Raw genomic sequence first — 17339 nt, 5'->3', positions numbered from 1 at the left:
TTCTTCTTCTCCTTCCCCTCTTTCCCATCCTTCTTCTCATCCTTCTTCCCATCCGCAGCGGCGTCTGGCGCTGGCGCCGGAGCCACAGCCGGAGATGGAGCAGCATCCGAGGCATCGGTCTTATCTTTCTGAACGCCCTCGGCAGTCTGGTACTCAAGAGAGAAATTGATGGGTTGCTGGAAATCGAGCTGAATGGTGGCACATTGCCATTGTCTCTGTCTGCGGTGTTAGTTGTCTCTCAAGAAGTTAGGACAGTGGCTCCCATACGTTGAGACAATCCTAATGAAACAGAATTAGCATCTGCGATTATAACACCTCTAAGGCTGTTGGGAAATACGAACCAGAACAGCAATGTCAACCTTTGGCCCGTAGAAGGCACCATCGCCAGGGTTGAGCTCCCAAGTGACACCGGCGTTAGCAGCGGCAAACTCATCAAGGGCTTCCTTCAGGCGGGCCTCAGCGCGGTCCCATGTCTCGATATCGCCCATGAACTTGTCCGGGCGAGTGGACAGCTTGAGCTTAAATGCAAGTCCCAGCATGCCGTAGAAAGATTTCATGAAATCAAAGAGGTCGGCGACTTCCTCTTTGATTTGGTCCTCGCGGCAAACTAGGGAGAGTCAGCGAACAGAAATCCCATACAGAACCCCAGTACACTCACAGATGTGGGCATCATCTTGCTGGAACCTTCTCACTCTTGTGAGACCGCTCAGCGCGCCGCTGGCCTCGTTACGGTGCAGAACACCAAAATCAGCAAGACGCAGCGGCAACTCCTTGTGACTTCGTTCCTGTGGTGAACGAATTAATAACCCCCATTGGCCCCAAACATTCGGGTCAGCTTACCCTGTGGCGGAACATCAAGGCATGGGCTACAGAGTTGTTAGTCGAAGCCTTTGCGGATTATAGACCGAGACGCACCAGGGCAGTTCATGGGCTTAAGACCGAACTGTTCCTTATCGACATCAAGCAGGAACATGTCCTCCTTGTAGTGAGCCAGATGGCCGGACTGCTCCCAAAGAGACACGTTGAACATGTTGGGAGTCATGACCTCATCGTAGCCTCGCTTCCAGTACTCCTCACGGATATACTCCATGATGGCGTTGTTGATGCGCATGCCGTGTGGCAGCCACATCGCGGAGCCTGGCGAGCATTCTTCAAAATAGAAGAGCTCTTGCTGCTTCCCGACCACACGGTGATCGCGCTTGGCGGCTTCCTCGAGGAACTTCTTGTGAGCTGCCATCTGTTTCTTGTCCGGGAAAGATACGCCGTAGATTCGCTGCAGCGAATCGTTGTTGGCGTCGCCAAGGAAACTTCAAGATGGTCAGTTTCAGAAGCAAAGAGGCAGGTGTCAACAGAGCACGCACTATGAGGATGAGTTCTTCATGATGGCAAAGGCCTCAATCCTGCCCGTATCGGGCACATCTGTGCATTGTTAGTCTTGTCAGAATTGCAGAAACACAGCATGTAGCCGGTCATAGACGGGTGGCCTACGCGGTCCACGGCAAAGATCGCTGTTGTGAATACGTCAGCCCCTGATTGTATCATATAGTATCGAAGCCCAACTTACATCAGGGGGCCGTTTCTGTACACGGTGGTTTTTGTGCCATCCGGGATCTTGTCCTTGATAATATGAACCTTGTAAGGGTTGTAGGCGAACATTTTGAGCAGATCTTCCTTGGTCATTTCCTGTACAGTTGTGAGCCTCGATAAGCTGGCCCTTCACACAGCAAGACAAGAACTGTCACGTGGAAACCGTGATCTCCTCGAACGTACCAGCCTCTGGAAAGGTTGCTTCTCCTTTACGATCTTGGAGACAATGTTCTCGAGCGGCGCCCAATCGCTAGACGTCACGGCAGCGCCGCCCGGAAGAGCCATTTCGTAGTAGAACCCATTTTCCACCGCTGCAGGACGGAGAACTAGTTAGGCATCGTCGAAACTCGGAATGGGGGCTGAACGTACGAGGGCCGATGCACAACGAGCAGCCAAACCTCCGCTCACAAGCTTCACCGAGGATGTGTGCGCTAGAATGCCCTGGTAACGCCATACGTTAGCCGTTTCTTGACCGCGATCCCCGTTCCGCGAGATCCTCACAGAAAACAAATTTCCCTTGGTCATCGTTGAAGTCGAGCAGCTCCAGCTTGCAGCTCTTCTCAAGGGGGCGTTCGAGATCCCATAGCTGTTCGCCATCAATCCTCGCAACGACCGTACGCTTGTACAAGCTGTTGGAAATGCCCTTCGCGATCTCGGCAGGGGTGGTCTCGTAGGCCTTGCCAGGCTTGACGGTGCCGTCCGGCATGGTGATGAGGATATCATCGCGCGGCTTCTTGGCGAGCTCTTCCTGCTGCTCCTTGTACAGACGGTCGAAAAGCTCAATGCGCTCCTGGAGGAAGCTGGGGGGTGGCTGCAGCTCCAGAGGGCCCGAGTCGGCAGCGGCTGCTGCTGGGGCCTTCTTCTCCTTCTTCGGTTTTTTGTCGCCGCCGCCGCCAATGGCGGTCTTTTGCAGGGCTTCGGTGACCTTCTCCATATTGAGATTGTGGGCGAAACGTGGATTGTTGAAAATCAACGACAAAAGGTAGAAGTTGCAGTTTTTGCGCCTTCTGAAACCCGTCTCTGAGTCACTTCGGACGGCGCGGGCAGGGCGAAAGGTGTGGAGGGGTTCAGACCGAAGGGTAAATTTGGGGTGGTGGAACAAGGCGCTACCCCGCGGTCGATAAAGGGACGCCCAAGGTGCAGTGCGTGCCATAGATTAGCGCTTGTCACAACCGACAATGCCGCCTGGCCGCGCTACAAGCTCGGGCCATATGTTCCTTATCGGGCAGTCCCTTAGCAGGAGGTCCGTACATCCAATACCTACCAAGTCTTCGAATACAGGGCGGGGAACTACTACATACCAGTACGAGGTAAATACAGGTATGTACAGGAATCAGAATCAGTACCTCAGCATCTCGACGACTCTCTTCGGTATTTGTGTGTTGTTCTTCCGTCGTCTGCTCCCCTCTCCTTCAGCACGTTCTAGGAGCATTCCGGTCGCGTGCGCGACATCCTCAAGCCCCGTGACAAGCCCTTGTCTCAGCATTTTCCATATCGACGCCTGAAGCTCTCTCTCCAAGGCGCCGGTCCCGCGACGTGATTACGCGATGCGTTCGTCGCTCGAAGACATTCCCGACGAGATCATCCGCCATATTCTTCTCTACCTGCCGCCAGAACACACCCTCGAAAGCTTCCAACTCATCGCTCGTCGATATCACCACCTTGCAAGCGAGCCCTTGTTGTGGCGATGGCATTGTCGGAGCTCGTTTCGCTTTTGGGACCCTAAGCACAAGTTTCAAGAGAAGCTTACGGCGCTCGCGTCTTCGGTCGACTGGAAGGGTTTATGGATCACAAGGAAACGGGCGAACAACAGGGCTGCACGGTTGCTGGACGGGGTGATCTCGACGAAAGTTGGCCAATTGAAGCGGCTGCAGGGAATATGTGAGCTGGGTTACGACGTGAAGGACTACCTGCTGGAGCAGTGCCACGTGGATGAAACCGCGGAGGATTTTTTGGCTAGGAGGTAAGTGTTGTGGCCATTCACTCAGCCATATTCAACTTCCTTGTCGTGTCCACAGGCCCCGGGTGTCTCTGACGCCATGACAGATATTATGCAAACACGGCTCTGGGCAGCATACACAGGAGCGTGGCTGTGGACCTGTGGTCTCGGTATCAAGGCCGGGCCTTGAGCTCCGAAGGTCTTGATACAGCACTGGGTGCGTTTGACATGTTTGTATTGCATGACCAGGAGCAGGATCTTGATTACGTACGTTACGCAGATGCAGCAGCCGAAAGAGTAGTGTCTAATGCCTCCCTAGATCGTACGGACACTCGACGCACTAGCGGAGCAGTTCCGGGTCGAACATCCGACGTTCGAGAACCTATCAACCAGAGAAAAGGCCCTATGCTTAGTCCGCTGGCTGAGAGCGAACCATCTCACCGGCATGGAGCATCCCGAAATCAACTACCGTAACCTAAGGAACTGCTTCATTGGCCATGCGCTGTCTGAAGAGACTCACCCTTCTCTGCCTATCATCTCGAGCGCCATCTTCACCTGTATTGCGGAACGATTAGGGTTAATAGCCTTTTGTCTGGCGTTCCCCAGTCATGTGCACGCAGCGGTGTATGCGCCACCCGGGAAGGATCTCGATGGCGAGGACACGGACGAAACGGATGGGGAGAAGAAGCGGATGTGTCTGGATCCCTACGGGTCCGACCAAGAGGTTACCCTGAGCGACCTGCGCCTTAGGCTGGTCGAGTTTGGGTGGGCGCAAGGAACAGAGGCATTTCTCAGACCTTCGCCGGTGCCGATTATTGTGCAGAGGACAGCACAGAATATCAGGGCGACACGGGACACAGTCCAAAATCTTACAGACAACGACATACTTGGGTCTGAAATGAAGCGCCTGCGGAGTGGCCACCCAGGCCTGAACATGGAGGCCGCTGAGTACGCTTCCATGTGGGCAGAGCTCCTCATGAAGCAAACCACGAGCTTCCACTGGGACTCGAACCTGGATTCATTCCTCAGAAAATTTGCCATCTCTTGGAGCGAAGATGTTTGGATCGTTCGCAAGTACCTAGCCCCGTTATACGACAAATTCGTAGCCTCGCAACCGCACAGCAGGCTGCGACAAGGCTGGGAAAACGTCCACGAAATCCTCGCCATGCTCGCAAGACTCGATAACAGGATACCGGAGGTTAGCCGACGGTACACCGAGGACATATCCACGCGGGTCCGGTACAAGATCGGCCAAGTGTTCCGTCACCGGCGGTACGGGTACATTGGTATTATCAACGGCTGGGCGGCGAAGGGCAGCTATAGCCTCCCAATGCCGCATTATCTTAATGCTGCCGAGGCCGAGGAGGAAGGGGATGTGTATGACCCTACCGAATCTGTGCATTCGAGCAGGATGGGCCCCCAGAGGACATATTATACCTGCCTGTAGGTGCACTTCTGTCCTGTGTTTGGAAGGTTATCACTGTGCTGATGGAACGAGTTTTAGGAGGCCTACTGTCGACCGGCTACGAGTAGCTCAGGAGAATGTCGTGATCGTCACTGACCCCAGCGTCATCCCAGACGAGCTCTTCTTTGTGGCGGGCAAGTTTTTTCGGCGATTCGACCCCGATACCTGCACATTTGTGTCGAATATTAGAGAATATTACCCTGATGATTGATGAGCTGGCCGACAGGCATTGGAAACGATGTAGGGTATTGGTTGCTCAGGATATGAGCATAATCGTCAATGGGATTAAATTGATGCTCATGACCAAGCCATTCGTAAAGGTGGCGACCGGCGTAATTTCAGCGGCAATGGCACGGTTGAATCCCAGATTGGATCGAGGCAGGGAAAAGGCCACAATTCTTAAAATCACAACCAGACGGTTTCAAAGGAATGGAATGGTATATACTATACTATCATTACCCGAGCCAGCCCCGACCCAGTTACCGTTTTTATCATCCGCCTTTCGTCAGCGTCATCTCATCTTCGTCATCCCAAACCAAAAGATAGAAAAGGGGGTATCTCAGCAAGACAAGAATCTAACAGCACGCCACACCAGCATCCACAGACTCCAACCTGCTTGCGCCCTCTTTGGACGCCCACTGTTGCCTTCGTTTCCCGCCGGGAGCATACCCTCGTGAGGGGGGAATTGTTGACATGCATACCCAGTCCGCCAGCCAAATCGGCCGGCATACGGAAGAGGGTATCATAATAGCTCGCTTATTAGTTCGATCAGCGAGCCACCAGTTGTCTGCGCGCAAAGCTATGCTCTGGCAGCCTCCCGCCTTGCAGCCCACCCTTTGAGCGCAATCATCAGGATGACCCAGGCCATGAGAAGGCCAACCAGGCCCATAGTTACCGTGTAGATGAACATGGCGTCGAGCTGATAGTGGATCATGCCACGAACGGTAGACGAAGCCTATATCAAGCATGTCAGCCAACCCAGTTACACAAGTCGCAGATGCTTCCAGAGATAGAAAGGGGAGAAAGCTTACGCTAGCCATGAAGATGATCCCGCCGGCAATCAGCCCAAACGAAGCCAACAGCTCGGTTGGGGGACGCGAAGGGTAGACAGAGCGAGGCGGGCGCAGCCACAGCAAGATGTAGGTAAGCCCGCGTGCAAATGAGGCGCCCGTCAGCAGGTCACCCCATTGCTTGTGCACCATGCTCGATACCATGCTCTCCTGCGTGTGCGAGCTCATCATGATGCCCAGCAGCAGAATGACGAGAGCCGGGATGGGGTTGATGGAGAAGGCATACGACTCGGGTTCGGCCAGCTCCTGGCCCTGGTTCTCCTGGCTGCGGCGGGCGTCGCGCTCCAGATCGCGGAGGTGTGAGGGGCGCGGTGGGGGCAAGGCGGCGGCCTCCGCGACCGTGAAGTTGAGGAGATTGCGGATCCTTACAGACTCGATGAGCATGCCGCACTGGGAAGAGGTCAGCATCAGCACGGGGAGGTAAACCCGGGGGACAAGGGGGTGATTTTACCAAGCCGCCACCGATGAATAGGACAGTGATGGACAGGTGCTCCAGGTCCTGGGCGCTCCATTCACCGCCCCAACCGCCGAGGTGCTCGAGGAAGATGTTCGTGGAGCCGTAGAAGAAGATGGCGGCGCTCTCGACAAACTCGGCCGAGGGACACCACTTCCGTCCCGCCTTCCTGGGGCGGAGGTTCCAGGCCTAGCGCGCAAACCGCAGTCAGTCTTCCGTTTCGTTTTGTGTAACCACGGGCGCTCCAGGGGCACACCAACCCATCCGAGTTCGCCGAAGCTGCCGGCCCAACGGCCGAGCGTAAAAATGCCCAGCCAGAAGAAAACGCCGCCCTTTATCCAGTGCGCCAGACCGCTGAAGATCTCGCGGCCCTCCTGTCGTTTCCGTCAGCGCTGGCGTCCTCCCGCGGCGGCGTCCACGTCCGTGGCACTTGAGGGGGGAAATTGCTCACAAAAAACCGGCCGAAGGCGATGATGCCCGTGCAGAAAGCAATGAAACCGAGAATCAAAATGGTGCGGTCGATGAAGTTGTAGGCGAAAAGTAAGATCTTCCAGAACCGGTCGGAAATCTTGCCTGCAATCTTGGCCACCACCGAGTGAGCCTTGGTAGACCTGGAGAAGATGGGCAGGTGTGCCGCCTCAAGGTCCTCGTCCGCATCGTCGTCGGGGTGGTCGTAACGCTGGTGCGCATTGCGGGTGGGGGAATCGGCGGCCGACGAGATGGAATGACTGCGCAGCGACTCGGTCTTGGGCTCGGTGCCCTGCCCGCTGTCTTGAGAGAAGCGACCGTACGGCCCCGGAGAATAGTGGGACTCGTGCTCGGCCATGGCTTCGGTCGACACGGGAATAAAGCCTTGGCGCTCCTCAGGCCGGCCGGACAGGTTGGAGCTCTCCCGCCTCAACATGCCCGCAACGCGAGCCAGGAGGCCGATGGCGACCTGTGCGGCCACGACAACGGTGACAATCCAGCCGAGCTTGTGGTGCGCATTGTTCGGGTACAGATCAGGCGTGCTCGCATTGTAGATGACGCCCAGGAGCACGCCCCCGGCGTTTATGGCGAGGAATGCGAACTGCAAAGCAAGCGTGTAACGCGAGCGGGCGAGCGAGAGCATGACGGCTAGATTAACCCTGGTTCAGCAATCAACCCGGCCTTGGCAAAAAGGAGCCTTCTACAGAGGGTGCAGGCTTACCGGCAGGCAGCGCAAACACCCACCCCAGCACCATCAGGGCGATGTGCCCGTAGATGGCGACTTTGTGGTCCGGATGGGCAAAGTACGTGGGGGGATACTGATCCTCAGGCAGAGGCTTGTCGGCATCCGTCATTTCCATGCCGCCCATTCCATCGTGCCCATGCCCGTGCCCGTGCCCATCGCCGTCCGCAAGGGCGGCCGGGACGAGACCCAGGACCGCCGCGCTCGCAACGACAGACAGAAATGGAGTTTTAAGCACTGCCATCGGAAACCCGCTTTTATGGCCGTCTAAACAAGTCCGTCTCGATCAGGATGGGATCGGTCGAAGGTTCGCGCGCAGCGCAGGCCCAAGCTGGATGAGAGGTCTCCACAGTGAACCCCAAAGCTGTGTCCGGAAGAACAAGACTGCAGTCGGAAGCGTCCCTTCTTGCGATTTAATCGACTCTGTAGGGATGCCGTCAACAGCGGTTTTGTTGGCTGAAGTCGGAGATGCTGCTGAGCATCGGCAGTGCACGATGTCGTCTAATGTGAATTCTCTGGTCCGGTCTTGTTTGCGGACAACGAGCTTGGGGGAGGGGGGGGGACTGGTTGAGGAACGAAACGAGAACCGAGTGCGTCACTGACTCTCAGGTATTTCAATTCACCGTGTCGGATGGGTGTGATAGTGATCTTGTCTCGCCGAAAGCATGCGGCGACTGAATAGGAAGAGCGAAGGGTTTTAAAACGGCGACCTTTGTCTTACGGAGCAGCTCGCTTTCCTAATCTGTTATCCCACTGATTCGTAATTCCCACCGGAGGCACGAAACGGCACCAGGATCGGGCGGGTATCAGGCCACCTAGCGGCCGTCCCTGTTTGGTGCTCATCATGGTGATGACCTCGCGGTTTTCGCATGTGCAACTCCGGAGCATCCGAACTGTGAGTGCGGCGGGTGCCAGGCAGGAAACTCGAGGTTACAGTGTCTCGTAAACTGTGTGGGGCGGCAGGGCGCTCATGCATCTGGCCTTCGCACTAGTTGCTCATCGGGCCCGTCTCGTTTGCTGACGCGGACACTTGCTTCGCAAGCTATCCGCGCTACGCAACACAGCAGACGAGCCTTCGAATATTTTGACCTCGACAACACATGGCCTGTAGCATCGGACGACGGTCAAGTCAATGCCTGGAACAAAGCCCATCATACAACAATACAGTACTTGATGTTCTGTGCAGCGGTGTGAGCGTTCAATCAATGCAGCCAGAGAGTTGCCTAGGTGTTAGTGTATGTACATCCAAATACTCTTTACCCGTGTGTATGGATGGGTCAGACACCCGAACTAACTTCTCGGTCTCGCAAGACGATTCGCCCAGAGCTGGCTGCAGCGCTCTGCCGGCTTTGGGAAGCAGGGTGGGGCCGGAGTTAACCTCCGGCGAGCTCGTCTGAAGGCTCATAGGGCGCTCGTACATACATACAATGTAGTTACAGGGTCCTGTCACCCGTTTTTTTGTGACAATATGGGGCGGGGTTTCAACAACTCTTGAGTCCGCCACGGAGGTTACTATCTTTCTTTTCTGGGATCCGGCCACGTACGTACGGTATGTAGTGTTTGAGTACATACCTACCTTACATATGCCTACTCCCGCGCGCATCTCACCACCTGACAGCCGTTCTGTTGCAGCCGAGACATGGCGATTGTCCCCAACCTTCACATTTTGGTCGGGCGAGTCGGGCTCGGCAGCGGGTGGAAACCGGAAGAAACGCAATGAAATCTCGGCAGTTTCCCCACCTCGAAAGTCGATCCAAGGTGATGCAGAATCTGTGCCGCCCGCGACGCGATCCCACGCTAGTGTTGTAGTCTATGTACTGTTTTGTACAACGCACACATTGTCGCATGATACTATACTTGTATGTACTTCAATACAACACTGCGAATTAGTGTGCTGCGTCCACTCCCGAGATGTGGTCTGGGCTGCCAGCAACAGAGCGCAGTACCCTAGTGCACCTCGTGGACACAGTATTGTCGCGCTCTTGGCATGTTTTTCGGGGTCGGAATCGCGATAGAGTCCGAGGCAACCTGTCTCTCGACTCCTCATCTCAAAGACGAATGATTGCTGGCGTTCCCGCCAGCCCAACTCTAGGCTTCCTCCCTCTGGGAGTGTCATCTACACCACCAAGCAATGGGTTGACAGCAACAAGAACGCGCCGTTACGCCGAGTCAATCCCAGGAGTGGCTGAGGTTGTTGGAAGGAAGAGCTCAGCAGGGTACGGAGTAACGTAATGTAGTGTACACGTATGCCTTACGGTTGTATTCACGCCGCATCGCTTCCCCGACGCTCTGACCGTAGAAACCTCCGACGGATCCGTGAAGCTCTGACGACGGTTGAAGGATGTGACCCACCATCGCGTAACAAAAGCTTACACTACACTACGCTTCTCCAATTGCCATGTGCAGTGGATCCACCTTGCCGTCCGTACATAGTACCCGCCCGATTGCGGGATGCCCTTCTCGGCGCCGGCAGCTGAAATTCCGACCTCACCAAAACACGTTGTGACTAAGCAGCAAAGGGCGACAGAGCTTTTCAAATCGTGCTATTGATAGCTTTTACCGCATGTGATTCCCATGCAATTCTGCTAGCGTGGCACTGCTGTGAAGTGCGGGAAAGACCTTCGGCCCGGCCAACTATCTATTGTTGCCGGGAGCTGTGTATCAGGTGGACGTTAAAAGATAGCTTAGTAGCTACTAGCAAAGTTGCTTTGGGGAAACGCTTGCTCGCCAAGCAGTCATCGAGCGTTCTTGCGGAGCCGAGCAAAAGAAAAACTTCCTGTTGATGTGGACCTTGTATGTCCCAGCAGTAGTGCACTCTCCAGGGCCAAGCAGCCAGCCACCAGGTCGTTACATAGTATTGGGCTGGAAACACACAAGACCCACCAAATTTCATACTGTGTACATACAGACCCTGGACCCTCACACCATCCACGACATCACACCGCGATGAAGTATTGGGGCCTTACTGTCTCCGGAGTGAGTGGCTCACTTCATGCAAGCGCGGATGGGCACAATACACTACAATGACTCGACAAGCTTGAAGATTTCTACACTACACCACATCTGCATTTCGCCGCAGGAACCCGGTCGGAATAGCTTCCGCTGAATCTGAACTTGACGTCATGGCACAGGGTTGCGCCGGATTCGAGCTGTAGGGCTGAACCAGCGGGACACCAAAATACCATCCATTACCAGCCAGCATTCGCACCAGCAGGTTGGGACGTCACCTACATTGTCAGTCGAGCATGGTGACACGGCACTCATACATCTACAGGTGACGTATTGCCGTCGTGCTTGCTGGGAACATCAATGATACCTTAGATTTACAGCTCCTTGCCGACCTAGCACGGATAGCCGCGGGTACGGCAACCTCATAAAGCGGACCGACCTGAGCCCCAGGCAAGCCTCCACCTCTCTCCGCTTCCCACCGCTTCAACCTTCCCTTCCCGCTGCAGCTTCTGCAAAATCTGTACAACGCCGCCGGCAGCTGCCGGGTGCAGGCTTTCGGGAACGTCTCGGTAGATACTCCGAACTAGCTCCATGACCGTCCAGCCATCGCTGTGTCCGTTTCCCTTTCCATCTTCATCTCTCACCTTCCCCCTGTCCCTGTCCCCGTCCCCGTCCCCGTCCCCGTCATCACCGCGGAGTGCCTGCAGGACCTGCATCTCCCGCTGCGCCCGATGCCGGATATACTCGTCGATCTTGCCCGGCCCGTCGCTCACCACGGCGCCGTGGCCAGGGTACGCGACCGGCTCCTTGCTTCCCGCCTTCTCCGGGGGGGAGAAGAGCCCGCGCATTCGTTCCAGACTGGCCACGTACAGGCCCAGATCCTCAAACACGCTCGTCCCATGCCCGAGCACGTTGTCCCCCGTGAAGAGCGCGTTCTCCTCCTCCCAGAAGAACACCATGTGGTCCTCCGTGTGGCCGGGGGTGTGCACGGCCGTGAGCGTAACGCCGTCGGCGCTGAACCGTTGCCCGTCCGCGATGTCCAGCAGGCCGGCCCCGGGCTCCGGACGGTGCTTGTGCACGGCGGTGCCGGGCCAGGCCCGCAGCAGGTCGGCGATCCCGCCCGTGTGGTCGTGGTGCCGGTGCGTGACGAGCGCGCACGCGAGGGACGCGCGCTCCTCGCTCAGCACGCGCCGCAGCGTGGCCAGCCAGGATGGCCTGCCCTCGCCCGTGTCGATGAGGATGCGCGAGGGACCGGTGCCGAGCAGGTAGGTGTTGGTGCCCTGGAGGGTAAACTTGCCGGGATTGCCGCCGAGGATGCGGATGCAGGCCGGTGCGAGCCGCTCCGTCTCCGGGAGGGAGGGTATTTGGGTGGCCATTTTCAGGCCGGTGTCCTTCACACTCTGGAGTCGCAGGCCCGCTGGCGATGGGAAACGCATTCGGGAGGAGTGAACTCCCTAAAAACAAAGCGAAGGAGCGCCGTCGGGGTGAATGTTCTCTCGGGGCGCCAGCGCGGGGTTCTTCGTCCGGACAGCCGTTGCGGGGTAGATTAACGGATAGGCCGGGCCCGGTTTGTGCGGAGTTGCCGAGCAAAGGTTTCGGCTGCCAGCCCGGAGGCATGTGCTTCAGCTTATTTTGGCCTGCAGCGTACTATAACACAAGCCAGTTGCATCTGAGCACGTCAGACTTGACAGCGACGGTAAAGTTTCTTTCCAGCTGACGTTGGATTTACCCGCACAAAAAAATAGGACCGTTAGTCCGCCACTCGACAGGAGGTCGGTCAGTGATCGTTGACGACTAGGTCCTCCAATTCTACTCAGTGGGCACAAAAAATGAAGGTGACGACCATCTTCCCGGAAACACCACGCTGAGTGACGGCCAATGACGGGATTTGTAATTTCTGCCTCAATCAGGCCATGAGGCTCGTTGTTGGAGGACCTAGCCGTTCAGCTCCCGCCTCCATGCCTGACTCTGGATGGGGACAAATGAAAGCAGCAGAACAATGAGGTGGTCGGCCAGTGCCGAGGCTGACGTTATGGAACCCCTGTCAACGCGCTCCTTCTTTCCGTGTGTCGCGTCAGCAGAGACTTTTTAGCACCCGAAGTTGGGGCGTCCCAGGCCCATCGATAAGCCGGGTGGTGGATCCGATAAGCAATTTCCAGCCAGCCGGAGCCCGTATCGGTCGCAGCAGTTGGGACACCGTTTCGGCGATGCAAGAGCAGTCGATTGAGAAGGCGAACAATAGCTCACTCTCTCCCTTCTGCAACGCAACTGTGAAGGTATTGTTACTGCTTTGCAGCGCATTGCACGCGAATATGCCCTAATCATGTGAATAGGTTCCTATTGTCGGCAGCCGTAGCGGCAAACGCTTGCGCGCGTCCCCCTCCTCCCCCCCCAGGTTGCCCCTCGAACCCCTTCCAATTTGAACGCCGTACGCCACTCCTGAAGCACCCGAGAACGCGCGACCTTTCTCGCTCGAGCCTTGGCGGAAGGATTCAGATGATCAATTGAAGCCTGTCGTTTCTTTGAGAGCTGGATCGAAAGTCGAGAATAACAACTATTCGTCCGCATTCACCCGAGGACCGAATCGTGGAGGACAGCATTGCGAATTGCTGGCAATCCAAGCCCGACAATTTCCAGCACTCCGCCGAGCGGTGTCGTTAACGGCCTTGTCTCCTCTACGTTCCCCTGTACTAGCAGACGAAAGAATTCTCGGTGAAGAAAATGTCAGCGAGGCCAGCTACACCGGCTTCGCCGAAGAACTACAAAGTCAAGTCGCCTCAACCAGGGCAGCCCATGTACGGGTGTGGTAAGCTGTGTCCTCCTCGGGGTCGCATCTTCCCCTTCCCCCCACCACTAACAGCTACAGAACACCTCCAGAGACTCTTCAACCAGGACCAAGCGACCACGAACACCTCCATTCAACACTACAAGGCGATCCTGCGGAGCATCTTCGATACAAACCCCCTGGTCCCGCAGACCTCCAAGGCCGCCGACGGCATTGTCATTACTTCGCTCACTCCCACATACCTTTGCCTCCAATGCCCCTCGACCCTCACCGAGGACGATAGGACCAAGCATGGCAGCAAGAAGTCGCACAGATTCTGTATGTGTGGATAATTGCCGAGCCCAGGGTGTCCACGGCTTTGCTGACCTGGGGGCAGATGTTGACTCAAAGAGCGGTGCTCTGTACTGCCAAATGTGTGATGACATCGTTTGGGATCCTACCTTTGAGGAGCTGAGGTTGAAGAAGATCGGAACAGGGACCTTTTCGAGTACGTTCTCCCCCCCCCCCCCCCCGGGGGGGTTGTGACCGGCCGCAATGAATGCTAAACTCTCCACAGGTCGAAAACGCAAGCACGAGGAGCTTTTTGAGACGTCGGATCCCGTTCGGGACAACCCGACGTACATCACGTCGAATACAACCATAGCGTCGTGCAAATCCAGCGGCCTCCGGGGCATCTACAATGCCGGCGCCACCTGCTACCAGAACGTTGTCCTCCAGAGCTTCCTTCACAACCCCATTCTCCGCAACTACTACCTCAGCGACGGCCACTCCAGCAGCACCTGCAACGTGCCATATTGCCTGAGCTGTGCCATGGACGATATGTTTCAGGACTTCTACGCGTTGGAAACCACCAACGGATATACGGCAGCCAACATCCTCTCCGGGTTCTGGTTTAGCGACAGGAGGGCGTTCGACAACCTGGTGACGACCAAGGAGCAGGATGCCCACGAGTTCTTCCAGTTCCTCGCCGAGGAACTGCACGAGCGCAACGGTGACGGCAAGAAGCCCGAGACTGGGAGCGAGCACAGTTGCAACTGCATCATCCACCAAACATTCTACGGCAAGCTGCAGAGCACCACGACCTGCCAAAACTGTAGCGGCGTGACCCACCAAGTACAGAGCTTCTTGGATCTCAACCTCCCGCTGGAGAACCTGTCCCATAAAAAGGGCAAGAAGACCACATCAAGAGGGCAGCTGACGTTGCAGGAGTGTCTTGAGGAGGAGTACGTCAAGTCGGACAAGTGCGAGTACCGCTGCAATAACTGCAGCTCGATGCAGCAGGCGCGCCGGCAAACGACCATCAAGCGGCTACCGAATGTGCTGTCGATTCAGCTTAAAGTAGGATCCCACCTTCGTTTCTCCCTCCCCCCCCCCCCCCCCGCCCCCGAGGCCCCGCCTCGAAGCACCGAATGCTGACGTACTACACGCAGCGATTCGAGTATAAGCAAGGCCGCAATGAACGTGCCGCCAAGATTGACACGCCCGTTCAGTTTCCGCTCGAGCTCAACATGCTTCCCTACACCAACCGCGGCCGCACCATCAGCAGCAACGGCCACGACGGTGGCAAGGAGAACTACGAGCTGGCGCGCTCCTGTACCTACGATCTGCTCAGCGTGGTCGTGCACGTGGGCGAGATCGACACGGGCCACTACGTGTCGTACTGCCGGGTTGGCGACCAGGTGAGTATCAGCCCTCCCACTGCCGGCTCTGGCAGCCCCACCCCCTTGGGAGATCTTGTCAAGGAAAGACGCCAACAGACGGGACAGTGGTTTGCCTTCAACGACCACCGGGTAGAACTTGCGCAGAAGTCGGACGTGCTCAATTCCAAAGCCTACTTACTTTTTTATATCGTCAGGTCGTTGTCCTGAGCTCAGTGTAGGCGCAGGGCAGCGACGCCCTTGAGAATTGCAGCTGCAAGCATTTGACTTTTCTTCCCCCTTCCTCTCCTTGCCATTTTTCTCTTCTCTTCCATGGTTGTTTGTAAGCGATAGATCCTGAGTGGTTTTGAGTGGTTTTGTTTATGCTCAGCGAACAGGATCATGCCACAGAATGTGGTGTTACAACTCAAGGAGCCGGGGTGAAGGCGTTGGCGGTGTATAGTGCTAAGTTTGGGAAAACATAGGGGGCAAATGCTTGTCTGGCAGCAGGCAGCGTGGAGATTAAACAGCCGTCTCGGTAGCCAGCCATTACTTCAACCTGTCGCGTGCATCTCTTGACCCCTTGTGTGATACTTTTGAATACGACTAGCCATTCGTAGACGGGCTCATCCCTCTCAAGCCCTCCCTATTTGTTGTCGCTTTCCCTCTCGGGTAACCATGACTATACTACCTCTGAGCACCGCACCGCTTTCATGCTCCATCCTGCACACACTTCACTTTCGAGAACCCTTGCTTCATCCCCCCACTTCCCTTGTTACTCCCTCCAACCCCAACCCTCGCACTCAAAGTTGGCATAGCAGTAGAACTCGTTGCTCAGTCCCCGCGCATGCTTGGGTTCGTAGTCGGTCGTGCGCAGCCCGAAGGACCGATACACGCGCGTGACGATGTCCTTCATTCGCTCACCCGTGCTGAGGATCAGGCGCGGCTGTGGGCGTGGCTCGCCTTGGCTCTGATCTGGTGCCGGTGATGCAGATGGTGGGCGAGAGAGCCACCTCACAGTGAGGGCCGCTAGTGGTTCAAAGTAAGAGACGAAGTTAGCAGTTATACGTCGACATTTGAAGGGGAAAGCGATCGGGGGTGGCGGAACCGCCCGCCCCGCCGGGGGGTAGGGGGGGAGGGGACGGTAAGGTTAGGAGTTTCGTTTAGTACTTTTTGTCTGACAGTCTTCGCTCAGGAATGGTGGGTCGGCAATGATGCGGTCACAGGTGCCTTTGAGGTGCGCTACACAAGGGAACGGTCAGTGGGCAGGCCATGGCATGATGATGGTACGAGGGTGTCGTAAGGGCTGTCACAGACCCGGCAGCTTCAGTGGCTGGGCAAAGTCGTAGTAGACAAACTCCGGGAAGATAGCGAAACGCTGGTCGTGTTCAAGCAGGATCAGATTCGGCTTGGGTTGTCCTGGGGGCGCCGAGCTCTGTGGAACGTTGTTTTGTCTGATGTGAGTGGCCTTGTACCTCGTCTGCAGGGTATGAAAACGCAACTTACGAGAGCATTCTTCAATGCTACAAACACGCTTGGTGCCGAGACGACGGCGATCGTCGTGTTCTCCGTGACTCCCTCGAGAAGGAGCTTCGCATACAGCCCTGCTGTTTCATCCGCGTACTGTGTCCGGCTCACTCATCATTAGCAAAACCCTACTTCCCCTCACATTTTTCTGGCAGCCAAATCGAGGCGAGGAGAGCTAATGACCCAAAGCCTTCCAGTTCCTTTGCTCTTCGGCCCATATGCATCCCAGGACAACTGTAGCGGACCGGAAAGAGGAGCAAGGCACGAAACACGTACCCAGAATTGACTTTCGTTCCAATCCTCTGCGAACGCATCCATAGACAGCACCTTCTCCTCGGCTGCGGCATGGAGCGCATCGGCCCTGGCCTGTAGTTTGGCAAACTGCTCGGCGCGGGCATCCCGCTCGGCGTAGAACTCCTTTAGCGCATTAAGTGTGGCGGATGAGAGCGATCTAGGTGGCCGAGTATTAGCATTGGGCTTTCTTTTCTCCTTTGTTCGTGCCAATATTCTGCCGTTATGAAAATTGAATTAGCAGCCCAAAACTTACATCTCATCGTCACTTTCATGGCTTGCCATGCTGAAAACAAAATCTCGGCTTTAATTTGGTAGTTTGTGAGTGATTGCCTCTCTGTAAGGCTGTCATTTTAGTAAGTGAGGGGGGCCTAAGAGTCAGATTTTTGAGTGGTGGGTTCGACAAGGCGTCTCGACTTGCGGAT

At 56.1% G+C, this 17339-nt stretch overlaps 6 protein-coding genes across 6 annotated transcripts; 2 read left to right on the top strand and 4 right to left on the bottom strand.

Moving 5' to 3' along the window:
* Window positions 1-98: 98 nt before the first annotated feature.
* Window positions 99-2736, bottom strand: MYCTH_2309291 (uncharacterized protein). The gene is made up of 11 exons (XM_003665435.1): window positions 2089-2736; window positions 1957-2028; window positions 1771-1898; window positions 1565-1683; window positions 1489-1508; window positions 1362-1419; window positions 916-1307; window positions 841-866; window positions 659-785; window positions 342-607; window positions 99-279 (listed from the first exon to the last, which is right to left on the bottom strand). The coding sequence occupies exons 1-11, from the start codon at window positions 2519-2521 to the stop codon at window positions 247-249; spliced, it is 1674 nt and encodes a 557-aa protein (XP_003665483.1). The 5' UTR covers window positions 2522-2736; the 3' UTR covers window positions 99-246.
* A 29-nt stretch (window positions 2737-2765) lies between these two features.
* Window positions 2766-5290, top strand: MYCTH_2135345 (uncharacterized protein; the record flags this gene model as incomplete). The annotated part of the gene is made up of 5 exons (XM_003665434.1): window positions 2766-2830; window positions 3095-3550; window positions 3634-3793; window positions 3846-4969; window positions 5031-5290. The coding sequence occupies 5 exons, from the start codon at window positions 2766-2768 to the stop codon at window positions 5200-5202; spliced, it is 1977 nt and encodes a 658-aa protein (XP_003665482.1). The 3' UTR covers window positions 5203-5290.
* A 439-nt stretch (window positions 5291-5729) lies between these two features.
* On the bottom strand, window positions 5730-8479 carry MYCTH_2309286 (uncharacterized protein). The gene is made up of 6 exons (XM_003665433.1): window positions 8329-8479; window positions 6967-7631; window positions 6776-6889; window positions 6513-6704; window positions 6023-6451; window positions 5730-5946 (listed from the first exon to the last, which is right to left on the bottom strand). Exons 2-6 carry the CDS (start codon window positions 7624-7626, stop codon window positions 5791-5793), a joined length of 1551 nt encoding a protein of 516 aa, XP_003665481.1. The 5' UTR covers window positions 7627-7631; window positions 8329-8479; the 3' UTR covers window positions 5730-5790.
* Window positions 8480-11067: 2588 nt separating this feature from the next.
* On the bottom strand, window positions 11068-12345 carry MYCTH_2309284 (uncharacterized protein). Its single transcript, XM_003665432.1, has one exon. It carries the CDS (start codon window positions 12048-12050, stop codon window positions 11097-11099), a length of 954 nt encoding a protein of 317 aa, XP_003665480.1. The 5' UTR covers window positions 12051-12345; the 3' UTR covers window positions 11068-11096.
* Window positions 12346-13246: 901 nt separating this feature from the next.
* On the top strand, window positions 13247-15599 carry MYCTH_2309283 (ubiquitin carboxyl-terminal hydrolase-like protein). The gene is made up of 6 exons (XM_003665431.1): window positions 13247-13480; window positions 13541-13777; window positions 13836-13946; window positions 14016-14797; window positions 14890-15138; window positions 15226-15599. Exons 1-6 carry the CDS (start codon window positions 13396-13398, stop codon window positions 15325-15327), a joined length of 1566 nt encoding a protein of 521 aa, XP_003665479.1. The 5' UTR covers window positions 13247-13395; the 3' UTR covers window positions 15328-15599.
* Window positions 15600-17262, bottom strand: MYCTH_2309279 (uncharacterized protein). Its single transcript, XM_003665430.1, has 6 exons — window positions 17171-17262; window positions 16900-17074; window positions 16603-16719; window positions 16414-16531; window positions 16267-16338; window positions 15600-16125 (listed from the first exon to the last, which is right to left on the bottom strand). The coding sequence occupies exons 1-6, from the start codon at window positions 17197-17199 to the stop codon at window positions 15872-15874; spliced, it is 765 nt and encodes a 254-aa protein (XP_003665478.1). The 5' UTR covers window positions 17200-17262; the 3' UTR covers window positions 15600-15871.
* Window positions 17263-17339: the final 77 nt, after the last annotated feature.

The sequence above is a fragment of the Thermothelomyces thermophilus genome, chromosome 5 (assembly GCF_000226095.1).
Source record: "Thermothelomyces thermophilus ATCC 42464 chromosome 5, complete sequence".
NCBI lineage: Eukaryota > Fungi > Ascomycota > Sordariomycetes > Sordariales > Chaetomiaceae > Thermothelomyces > Thermothelomyces thermophilus.
This window is presented reverse-complemented; position numbering and strand designations above follow the sequence as displayed.

Excerpts from the sequence above, each read along its gene's own strand:
- MYCTH_2309283 (XM_003665431.1), top strand. The coding sequence starts at position 13,396 with ATGTCAGCGAGGCCAGCTACACCGGCTTCGCCGAAGAACTACAAAGTC. Across the intron at positions 13,778-13,835 it reads CAAGAAGTCGCACAGATTCT|ATGTTGACTCAAAGAGCGGT; the intron begins GTATGTGTGGAT and ends ACCTGGGGGCAG. Across the intron at positions 14,798-14,889 it reads TGCTGTCGATTCAGCTTAAA|CGATTCGAGTATAAGCAAGG; the intron begins GTAGGATCCCAC and ends TACTACACGCAG.
- MYCTH_2309279 (XM_003665430.1), bottom strand. The coding sequence starts at position 17,199 with ATGGCAAGCCATGAAAGTGACGATGAGAT. Across the intron at positions 16,532-16,602 it reads TAGCATTGAAGAATGCTCTC|AGCTCGGCGCCCCCAGGACA; the intron begins GTAAGTTGCGTT and ends AACGTTCCACAG. Across the intron at positions 16,126-16,266 it reads CGAAGACTGTCAGACAAAAA|CGGCCCTCACTGTGAGGTGG; the intron begins GTACTAAACGAA and ends TTGAACCACTAG.
- MYCTH_2309291 (XM_003665435.1), bottom strand. The coding sequence starts at position 2,521 with ATGGAGAAGGTCACCGAAGCCCTGCAAAAGACCGCCATTGGCGGCGGC. Across the intron at positions 1,899-1,956 it reads CTCGTTGTGCATCGGCCCTC|CGGTGGAAAATGGGTTCTAC; the intron begins GTACGTTCAGCC and ends TCCGTCCTGCAG. Across the intron at positions 1,308-1,361 it reads ATGAAGAACTCATCCTCATA|TTTCCTTGGCGACGCCAACA; the intron begins GTGCGTGCTCTG and ends ACCATCTTGAAG.
- MYCTH_2309286 (XM_003665433.1), bottom strand. The coding sequence starts at position 7,626 with ATGCTCTCGCTCGCCCGCTCGCGTTACACGCTTGCTTTGCAGTTCGCA. Across the intron at positions 6,890-6,966 it reads TCGCCTTCGGCCGGTTTTTT|GAGGGCCGCGAGATCTTCAG; the intron begins GTGAGCAATTTC and ends CGGAAACGACAG. Across the intron at positions 6,705-6,775 it reads GCTTCGGCGAACTCGGATGG|GCCTGGAACCTCCGCCCCAG; the intron begins GTTGGTGTGCCC and ends TTTGCGCGCTAG.
- MYCTH_2309284 (XM_003665432.1), bottom strand. The coding sequence starts at position 12,050 with ATGGCCACCCAAATACCCTCCCTCCCGGAGACGGAGCGGCTCGCACCG.